Source organism: Sparus aurata, chromosome 9, assembly GCF_900880675.1.
Source record: "Sparus aurata chromosome 9, fSpaAur1.1, whole genome shotgun sequence".
NCBI classification, from domain to species: domain Eukaryota; kingdom Metazoa; phylum Chordata; class Actinopteri; order Spariformes; family Sparidae; genus Sparus; species Sparus aurata.
Window position 1 is genome coordinate 5,963,321 of NC_044195.1, and position 11,667 is coordinate 5,974,987.

Sequence of the window (11,667 nt, forward strand, 5' to 3'; positions counted from 1 at the left end):
CACAAAGGAAAAGTCGTAGAAGATAATGAGGAGGCACAATGTGTTTAAAGGTTTGACACACAGAGTTATAGTGAACAACTCCTCTGCTCTGCTGTTTTTAGTTAACCAGGTGAAAGTCATCGAGCTTGTCAGGACATGTTGTGTGTGTTAGGTAGAGACAAACAAGGTGAGCGAGTGTGCAAAAACTGCATATTATTATCCATTAATGACTCTGTGTGGTTGTGCGTGTCACATCTCTCAGTCACACAAAATGTTGCAGCAAATGACAATGTTTAAATAAAATTTAGTGACGAATCAGAGAGTTAAAACCTTAATCTGCAGCTCCCCTCTGCAGCTTCACCTCATTGTTTAGTACAATGTTTGGTTCAGCCTCACCAGAGCGCTGAAATTGCTTTTGTTTTGAAATGCAGCTCTTTTCAGATAAAATGCTCTGACAAACCCTGTGTACACCACCTGCTCAGTACCAAACAGCAGACAGAGTTGGACACTAGCTAGTCAAGAGAGTGAATATTGGTGTTGGCCAGGAGCAGGTAGTAAGAAACACAACTCTAGCAGAATGATGATGTTCCTGCATCACTGTTAGTTGTGTAACAAGCAGCTGTTTGCTTTAAGTGCGTCGTTACCAATCGCATTGAGAAGGTGCCCTTTTTTGTTAGTCAATTTCTGTTTCCCTAAACTAAGTACTTTTAAAAGTAACCTACAATTAGGTACACAAGATGATCTCAAATGTTTGAGCAATGATATAGTCATAAGGATCCAGATTAAGAGGCTCAGATGTTCACTTCATTCGAAGCAAACTTAAAAGTACAAATTTAAATTGGGTTCATATGCAAACACAAGGCTTCCATGGGACAATACCATCCAGAAGTGCAAGTATATTTCTATCAGTGCCTCCAGCAGCAGTTCAAAGATTGAATACATGCCAAAGAAGTTCGTAGTCCAAACTTCTCCACCCCCAGAGGTCAGCAAGTATGTGTTTAATCACCATATCACTGTCCATGACAATGTGCTTTAGTATAATGGTGATACTTGTTTTCCATATTTGCCGATTATCATTTGGAACAGCTCCACAGCCAAACACAAACAAAAAAACACAAGCAATAATGTTTGATAGGGACAAGCTGGAGACACAGTTTCTGGTGACTGAATCCAGGTCTTGGCAGTTGGGGGAAAACATATTTCCTCAAGCAACTACCTTAACTGTTTTTTTTTTTAAATGCTATTAGTTATATTAGTTATGTTGATTTGAAAACTAAAGTGACATTGTCTCCGTCTCGCTCTGTAACCCTCTCCATCCAGACTTCAGTGACCAGTTGTTGGAGGTGGTTGGCCTGGAAGGGGCCATAGAGATGGGACAGATCTACACAGGACTGAAGAGTGCAGGACGCAGACTGGCTCAGTGTGCGAACGTCACCATCAGGTGAGAATCTCTTTTAATCCATCCTCCTGCCTCCTGTCACCTTCTCGTCACCATTCTCCATGTTCCACTTCAACTGTCTCGTGTCTCTATCCTCCCTCCCCTGCTTTTATCTTCCTTCCAGTCAACCAACTGGAAGCTGTTTCTACACAAAATAGATATAACTCCACTTTATCCATGTATAATCAAAAATGTATTCCTTTTGAGTGTTTTTGCCCATTTGACGGCTAAAATCCCTGCAGTATCCAAACAATAACATGCCTGTACCTTATGAATTATAGATTCCAACTGCATGCTCTACTAAGTGAGCCGGTGGAGCCGAGGACTGACTCGCAATCACAGAATGACAAATTATCCGTCTCTAGCGTTAGTGAATACGTGCTTTCACATAAAACTATTGCCGATGAATTTCTTACCCTGTCTTCCTCTTGTGTGATAGTAAGGACCATTCAGGTTGAAGATATCTAATTTTTAGCTACTGTTGTCTGTTGCTGTCACTTGTGATGGACTTTGTTTGTGGATAGGATACATGGTAACTCTGTGTATGAACCAAAAAAACGCAGAAGACATCCATTAAAGTACAAAGCGAACTGCATACACGTCCACTATCTGTGTCACTGTCACTTTTGAAATGTTTCTGGCCCCTAACCATAGATTCATATAGTACAATAGATGTGGAATGTGCACCACCAGAGACAATTGCTCACCTGGCACATACACAAAGAAAGTTTACTAGCTTCTTGGTTTACGTCCTGCATTTGGCACCCACTTAAAAAGCGCAGTAGTGTTTCCCTTGCTGGCCCTACCCACAAGTTGTGATGACATTACAGCTGTTTTAAACATTTTTCTGGGTCTGGTGAAAGTTCAGAAATATAAAACCTCTACGGGTCAAAATTAAAAGTTAAAAGAGTCTGACCTTGTTTGCAGTTTGATGTGTCCTATCAACAGTTTAACAATTGCTCCTCTATAACAGATGTATGATCTATAGGGAAGATGCTCTTTGGGCCGCAGGGAATATATTTGTTGCAATACTGCGCGTGACCAGCAATGCTGAGCTGTACTGCCATACCCAGATCCATCATAGACAGTCATGTCCTTTACTTATCCAAAAGCCAAAATTAAAATTATTGTCACATTTTGTGGTCTCTGCAACCACCACATTTATGTGAAATTTGAATGTGAAATATAAATAATCATTTGATGTGTCCAAATTAAAATTTCACAGTGTAAAAGCAAGCTTACCTACTGTTTACCTTTTATTGGTATTGTTACTATTCGTTAATACCTACACATTCTTAAACTACATAAACTACATATTCATAAGCTGTTGATCCATCACAGTATACATATGTGTGTGTACACGTGAGGATTTTCATTGCCACTTCACTGTCACTGTTGTACATGTGACTGTAAAGTGTACAACAGCACAAGTGTTTTGAGAGAACTATTATTTAAGTGAGTCATGTTTGTTATGTTGCTCCTCTTATTTTAAGGTTGTAGCCAAAGATGGTGAACGTTATTTAAGCTTGTAACTGTTTTGCCCTTCTCAGAAAACAAAAGCTGATTGGGGATCCTCCATTATTGAGTTTTATCTGAGTTTTGTTATTCACTATATGTAAGATTTAGGTGCTATCAAATGTTTAAAACTGGCCAAAATAAATATATAATTCATCTGATACGATTATATGAGCCTGGATTCACTTTAAATGAAATTCTAGTCAAACACAGTAACTGAAGATCAGATGTTTTTGTTGATCCTCCAAACTCGACCCTTGTAGCTCTAAAATGAGCCAGTTACTGTACCAGAGGAGTGACATTTACAAGTAGCTCTCTCACTTGTTCAGCAAACTGCCCCTAATATTTTCCTAGACCAGAATTAAAAGGCCATTCATCATGGTCATTCTCCCATACTGTGTTTCTCTAGCCAGAGAGGCATGCATGAAAGTCTTAAACCAACTTTGAGTGTGTGTGTGTGTGTGTGTGTGTGTGTGTGTGTGTGTGTGTGTGTGTACAGTGGCTCTGTGAGTTTAAAGAGTGGGGGCCTGTCTGGGAATGGGTCTCATGGGAACAAAGGGTGCAGTGTTTGACCCTGTCCTGGGACAGTGTGAACAGCCTCTCATGCCTCAGAGGTGTGTGTGATTTGACCTTCACAACCTCCAACCCCACCCTATCCTCTCTCTCTCTCTCTCTCTCTCTCTCTCTTTCTCTCTCTCTCTCTTTCTCTCTCTCTCTCTCTCTCTTTCCCTTCCCCCCACCTCTCTCGCTCGTCCTTCTCCTCTCTCTTCACAGGACGTCCCGGCGGCTGCCCATGCAGATCGATGGCGAGCCCTGGATGCAGCCCCCCTGCACGGTGAGAGTCACATCACAATCACTGCTAGCACCTTGAAAATTGTTTAAAGATAGGGATTCTCATAGGGCTTAAAACATTGGAGGCCCTTGCCAAAATAATACTTTACATTAAAGACCCCTTTATGTTCAAGAAACTCCATAGAGGCATTTGGTCCCAGCGGCTCCCATTCCTTAAGATTTTTTAAATGCATGCTAGATTCATAAATGGTCATGTTATATTTTGCAGTCTGGACAACAGTTTGGACGTTATGTCAAAAATGTTTATGTACTGTATTGCTGACCAGCTAGCTTCGGACCATCCCGTCTTGTGGTAACACTTTGTAGCACAAGAGGTAATAGACAAACAAAAATCCTGACAAAAATATTTTTACATCTAATTTCATTACAAACATCGAAATCCAACCATTTACCACAGGGTTTAGCCTGATGTTAGCATCACCCCAGGTTTGTCCCCAGGCAGGTCAGTCTGTATAAGGTTTTAGAGTCTTCAAGAGTCCGCCGGATGTAAGTGGGCTGCCACTTATCCTTGACAGCTGATGAAGTCTGCTGTTTGCCGGATCAGAAATCAGCTTTTGTCCTGTTTTGGTTAATTTCCATGCATTTGTCTTTCCTCCTCTGCACACCACTGGCCTTAACCTCCAGCAAAGCCATTCCAGCAGATATCACAGACTGCCTATATTCTTGATAAGAAAGGAGGAAATGAATGATTATCTTTTCATCCTGCATTTCAATCATTTTTTTATTTTGGCATAGTGGACCTTCATGGAGGCAGAACATAAAAAAGCTTGTTGTTGTGTTATGTGAGTTATTTTGAAGGTTGTAGTGAGAGATTGTGTAGCAGTCAGTAAACTGAGAACAGATTAGTGTACACACCTTACCTTTATTGTGTCCTTCTTTATTTGATTCTTACAGGTCAGGATCACACATAAGAACCAGGTCCCCATTTTACTGGGCCCGCCACAGAAGACACCGTTCTTTTTCTTCAAGAAACGCAACCGGAGCCGGGATTAGGACACATGCATGCGCAAACAAACGCAGATACACACACATACAGTACACATACGCACACACATGCCACCCACCATATAGGCAGCTCCATCAGATGACTGGTGAACTGTTCCCAGGCTGGAGTTAACAAATGGAACATTCCTTAAGTCAGGATGCCTACAGATATTTAATTCCCAAAGGAAGCTGCAGTGATGGCACCCGAAATAAAAAAGACTATCTGTCTACAGTATCGACCTATTCCTGTGTAACCATCATCCTCTAGTCTTGTCTCCATCCTAGTCATGGAATTTGTCTCAGCCACTTGCAGCAGCCAAGTCTCTTAGTCCAAGCCGCCCCCTGCCCAAAAGACTCAGCCATATGCCAGTACTGCACTGCCTGCTAAACACGACTTTGGCTGCTGGGATTCCCTCAAGCCCTTGAATGGAGTAAAGGAAGTGATAGTGAGGGGATGGTGGGTTAAAGAAAGAGGCTGTATGAAGGAGAAAGGAAGCGCTTCAACACACTACAGTGACAAAGGGAAGAAAGTGAGAGTGGCGGGGCAGTAATCATGGTTGTTTACAAGGGCAGGGAGTAAATAGAGCAAGAGCCACCCCTTCTTTAAAACACCTGTATGAATAATGAAAGAGCGGTTGCTTGTAAGGGCGCTCACTCCAGGGCCTCCCCACAGACTGACAGCATGGTACAGCCGAGAAGAGGACTGGAAAAGCCTCATCCATTATTGACTTACTTTGTTTGCGGGTTATGGCAGCAGGGCTTAACAGTGGCCTGAAAGAGAGGAAAAGAGCTGGAAATACGCAGGGATTTTAGCCTCTCAGCATCACTGGCCTACAAAAAACATCCTTTAAACCATGTCTGCAGACTGTTAGATGATCTGGCTGTAGACCTCAGGCAGAGGAAGGACCTACCTAGTTGTGCACACTTATCTCTACATGATTGGATGGAGTTTAGATTAAGAGTAGAGATTTGAGACGATAGCTGTGTTACGTGGACCCTAGTACACAAATTAAAATGAGAATAATTGCCAATTCAGAATAAAAAAATGCCTCAGTCGTAAGAGACTGATTCAATCCGACCCAATCTTTATCAGTTTTCAAAGGGATTTAGCCAGATCGGAGAGGGGTGGTGTAAACTTTCAATATTTTTCTCAACGGGAAAATACTACCATCTAACTATCGTGTAAAAAAAACCACAATTGGTTTCCCTCTCTGGTTGTAATAGATATATTCTTTCCATGCATCTCCACCTCACATGGAGGAATAATTGTGGTTAGCAGTCAGTGGTTCTCAACCTTTTCAGACAGCCCAGAAAAATAGTGTCAGAGTCCACACCCACCCGTTTTGGGGGGGCTGACTAGGCAGCGGTTTGGGTCCGACATTAATGTTAGCGAAGGACTGAGTGACAGTTACCCTGTCAAGCATTTATTACAATGCTTACAGCTTGACTGTTTTCCCTGAGTACAGGCATGTACAGTATAGATGTCCATCGAAAAGCATCGTTCTATGCACACAGATATAAAGTGAAATAAAATATACATATATTTCATACCTACGGTTTCGCCAAACTCATACTGAACTGGAGTTACATCAGAGCAGAAAGCACCATGTCAAATGGGGTGACAAAACCTGACCTAAACCCAGCCATCATTTCTGAATTTTTGAATGAATGGCCCGGGATCCATGTTCTAGTCCTGACCCCCAGGTTGAGAAATGATGCATTAGTTAACGTTGCTTCTGAGAGGGACAAAAACATGGCAGTAGCAAAGCAGAATGGTTCTGTGGCACCGAAACAATCAGTTGTTCCATCTTGAAAACTGTAGTTTTGTGATATTCAAGCAGATTAGACCCTTCTCAGCAAGCAGAATTTATATTCTAATTAAATGCTGTGGGGTATGTAAACCCACAGCTTATCGGATCACTTTATTCAGTCCTTGTAAACAGTTTAATTGAAATCCGTGATGAGAATGATTTCGATCTGAGTTAGGAATTATTGTCCATGTAGCCACAGCCATTGCTAGTAATCTTTGCTATTCGTGAACAGCACGAGCATCCAAATCGAATCGACAGCAGCTCCTGTGCAGCCAACGCCATCGGACACTTCAAGTGGGTCAAGGTTTGAAATAAATCCTCTCAAGGGTATAACAGAGGGCCCCCGGGGTTTTTATTTACCACAGCATTGACAGGGAAACTAAATTTATCCCTCTATTTCAGGGAGGGTGTATCTCTCCTCCAGTGAAACCTTACGCCTAATTACTGTGTCAAACATCAACTCACAATGTCAAGTGTGCTGTCAGAGTGCAAATCCCAGAGCCTGCCTCTACTGCACTCACGATTTGTCGTCGGACTACGCCAAATGAAGATGTGACGGTAACGAAGAACAAAACGGACAAATTGCGTTTTGAACCAGAGAAGACGGCAGATGGATGTATAATTCAGATGAGCTTAGTTCAGTGTTTATACAGAATGTATTCATATTACTCTCCCCACAATATGGCAAATTATATTATACAGTATGTGCAGACAGAGTATATGTATATTCCTGGAAAGTAGGTGTAGCTCACATATACTGTACACACGAATGTGTTTTTAATATATCATTGTTATTACTGTGGAAATGTTAGCTTAGAGGGGTTCAGATCAGTATTCCTCACTGTATAGAGCTGCCACGCTCACTCCATGAAGGCAGTTTTCCACTTTGTCTAATTCAGATTATTTTACGTTTGAATTTACTGTTGTATAGTCCCTTCCTCAACTTGGCTTGCTTTTAGAAAAACAGGAACAGCATAAGCGTCAAAATGACAGAATGTGTGACAAAATAATCTCATAGTTCACATACACTTTCAGAGCCGTACGTTCATTAGCGAATGGAGCTTTCTGAAGTGCTTGTATATTTGTTGAAAGTAGAGCTAGGCCTTATTACAGATATATTGTATTAACGCATGTGTTGGCTGAAAGAAAACTGCAGGACAGAGAATTATGTGTTTGAGGTCAAAAGCCATGCTAGCAGCTCTATGAGGCTTTGCTAAGCTTTGAGTAAATGCTAATATCAGCAGGCTAACATGCTCACACTGCCAACGTTAAGGGCAGTGTGTAAGATATGGCCAATATTCTAATTTAATTTGTATGTCAAAGACATCCATGTATTGTGTTGCAGAGATGTCAAGTGAAGTTAGCATGCTAACAAGCTAGCCCCTTCCTGTCTCCAAATACAGCTCTGTACCTTAAGAGGCAATAGTCCCATAGCCCCTGTAGTTTCAGCTGGGAGACGCTGTATACGCCAGCAGTGAGTTCGCTAATCAGACAAAATGTCAAGAAAGGAAATATTTTTACACCTATTTTTTCTTACTAAACAGAGAAATAAAACTGTAGGTGATGTGTTTAAATTTATATTTCTCCCTTTTACTAAACTAAGATGAGCTTAATTGCCTCATTAACCCCTCTCTGAACTGATTCCATGGTCAAGGCTCTCTTCAGTCTGCTATAAGGCCACTTGGCCACGTAGCACATAACCAAAGATAACTACAGGAAAGAGTATAGTTAGTAGTTATGCTGCCTCCTATACATTTTGTTATATTGCATATTTATTACCTTCTTCCTTCAAATTAAACCTATAAATGTTCATGCTGAACAAGTAATGATGTTTTCCATTGTACTGTCGCATGTAAGCATGCTAATGTTTGCTATGCTAATATGTTCATGTTTGCCAATGTTTGCACAAAACACAAAGTGAAACTAAGGACGTTGGTATTGTCATTAGTTTTGTAAAATTAAAGGTATCAATATAGTTATTGCAGTTTATCTTGAGGGTTCCAAATTTAAAGTCAGGAAAGTCAGGGGAGGAGCTAGGAGATATCCTTTGATGGCCATGAATGTCTGACACAGTTCCACAACAGTGCATCCAGTAATGATATGTCAGTATAGACAAAAACACCACCCTGAGAGCCATGCAGAGCTAAAAACAGCTACTCTTGTACCAAATTAGTCTGTCAGATGTCCCATTCTGAGCAGTTTTATGTTGCTTTATATGTGTTTATGTAAATAAAAAAGGAATTAACCAGTATTTATCAGACAAAACTCTTGAACAATGATATTGGCCTCAAAAAAAGGTCAAAGGTGAAAGTGATACATGGACCTTGAGTTGAGATTATTTCATCACACACACATTGTCTGTGGTCAAGAGTTTCATGTTCCAGAAAGTAACATAAAATCTGATCTCTTTCCAGGCCAGCGAACACACGCTGATGTCATCTAAATGTAAAACTCATAGAGAATGTAAATGTATGAATGTTTAAACTTAAATGATCTCTGAGATGTGAGTTAGACGTTTGTGGAAAACTGTCTTGCACCCTGCTGAAACTGTAAGCGTTGGCAGCGCAGGGCAGAGGGAGACTGCTGTGATGTTCTGATGGTACAAACTGAGCTCCACTGTAGGGTCAGGCTTTGATGCCTTTAGACCCCGGTTCCCTTTAAAATACACTGAGCCATTAACTCTGGCACCCAGGCCCCATGAACACAGGCCAGTGTATCCTAACACACTGTCGATATTTACTGTGCCCAGGTGGGATTTGTGTTCCCTCCAAACAGCATCAACATCAGCAAATAAAAGCCATGTAACATATCTGACACAACCTTAATACTTCATCAACACTGTGGATGTCACCAGATAAGAAATACAGCACACCGTAATCTTTGTCTGCTCAAATTGTAGTCGTCCCAAATGGAGCCTGGGCGCCAAGAGAACTCAGTGGGAAAAGTGTGCATGTTTACAGTTACTTTACATTAATTGAAAGAATGGTTTTAGACAGTTATATTACAATTGTATATATTTGTTTACAATATTTTATCTGAAGTTAACTTTCATCACCGCATGCCTGCTGAAACAAAAGGAGAGTGAACAAAACGGAGAGAGTGGATCGGACTATTCAAACATATTTCTTTGCTTAAAAATTCAAACTATCTGATAAATTTATTGGTTGTGGTTTTTATTTTGTTTTTTCCTTCTTTTTTTTCCAGCATGTTTATGATCATGTGCAAGAAAAAGACAGTGAAGAAGCTATCATGTTACATTAAAAAAGAAAGTACAATTCCCAGATGAAGTTTCCAGCATTACATCATCCATTTGTGATTTATTGTCCAATCAAAGGGATTAGCATCGTGAAAGCCCACGCAGAGTGTGTCTGTGTGAAATTCCAATGTGTGTCACAAGTCATGTCTATTCCTGTGCTATGTGAAATCAATTGCCTCCACAGATAAATGGACCTGCCGTGTGCTCACAGGGCTCACGCGAGAGACAGAGAAAAGTAGAAATCACCACGTGGCGCAGACACAATGATGAATGTAAAGTACCACAAAGGATTTGCTTTATCCCCAATGGTTAATGGCTGACCCCCAGACAAACAAAACACAGACGATTTTATCAGTGTGTGGCAACCCAGCATGTTTGTGTCATCCTCACCTTCAGTTGGCAGCAGAGGTCAGGGTAACGGACTGATGTAATTTGCTGCCGCTGAGCTGACCTTTATTAGCAAACAAAGGAGGTGTCCATTTTTATCTGCAGGTTGAGTTTCCTGAATCAAGTTGCCTTTCAAAATAAGGCAGTAAACCCTATGAAAAAAGATCAGAACGTAGAATGTGTAAATCCGTCTCTCAATACTATTTTGAATTGTTGCCCGTTTGTTTATGTATTTACAGCTGGTCACTGTAGTCTTTTGCAAACATCACAGGAGTAGATGTACATTTGTTGGGGATTATTTTCAGCTGCAGTTTAAACACATCTGGAGCTCTGAGTTTTCTTTAGAAGCTGAATGAAGAATGTGTAACAACTCTATACATGAAGCAACATGTCACCAAGTGCAACAGTACAGCTCACAGGTGTGTTCCTAATAGTGTTTGGACAAAAAGAACACTCGAAAACAGACGTTGCTGCAGGTAATTTAATTCCATGTACATTGTTCATCACATAAATCAACATAAAGGCACGTATTTTCTTAAATGTTAAGTCTGTGCATAAATTAAATAACTAAATGTGTGATAAATTATAGAAGACAGAATAATCTAGTTGAAATGCATTACATTTATGTATAATGCTTGAATAATAAACACTTGAAAACAACTTTATGTTGTGTAGAAGTTACCCATAATTTTATATCTAATATTATTTAAAGTATACACAGAGACTCGCATGACAGAACCTGTCACAAAAAGAAACCTAAATATTCAACGGACTTGTCGTTTGTTCTCTTTTACTACGATTTAGACATTGGATAATTGGCTGGTTGACATTCATTAGGCCCATGAAGGTCACCAGGTTCAGCAATGAGATACTCCAAACAGCCGAACGTGTTAAAAAAATGTGTCTACCGAGGAAAAGTTGCCACCTCTGCCTCTTTGACTTCTTCAGTGATTTTTAAAGCGCAAATTCATGAGTCAGACGTCCGACCATTATTCTGAGGAGCCTCACAGTGATGGTTTTCTCATTTTTTTTAGATAACATACAGTATATTGTCATCACACTGGAAATATCTGTATAGGAATATATCTATCAGGTATATCATTCACAAGACCAAATACTATGAACCATCAAACAAGAAAAAATGAACCTGAAATGCTATATATAACCCAGGTAAGCTGATCTTTAAACAAGTTGAATGTATGGCTGGTGTAATTCTCCCATGAAGGACTAATTTGTTATTGGAGAGCGTTGGATGAAAATATTGATGACACTGTCATTGCTTTAAATATAGAGCTGCAGCTAGGAGGCAATTAGCTCAGCTTTGCATAACACTAGACACAGAGTTAAACAGCTAGCCTGGCTCTGTTTTAATTAAAACACTCGCCTACGAAGATCGTTAATCAGCCCATTGTGTTTTGTTTGATCGGTGGACTTCAGGATAGAAC

General features: G+C 40.4%; 1 protein-coding gene across 3 annotated transcripts in view; it reads left to right on the forward strand.

Moving 5' to 3' along the window:
- Window positions 1-10,882, forward strand: part of dgkg (diacylglycerol kinase, gamma) — a 134,909-nt gene extending 124,027 nt beyond the window's left edge. For all 3 annotated transcript variants that reach the window (XM_030428299.1, XM_030428301.1, XM_030428300.1), the window contains 3 exons: window positions 1,300-1,420; window positions 3,707-3,767; window positions 4,679-10,882. In XM_030428299.1, the coding sequence (XP_030284159.1) occupies window positions 1,300-1,420; window positions 3,707-3,767; window positions 4,679-4,777 (281 nt within the window). In that variant the 3' untranslated portion in view covers window positions 4,778-10,882. The remainder of the gene's footprint in view (window positions 1-1,299; window positions 1,421-3,706; window positions 3,768-4,678) is intronic.
- The last annotated feature ends 785 nt before the right edge of the window (window positions 10,883-11,667 follow it).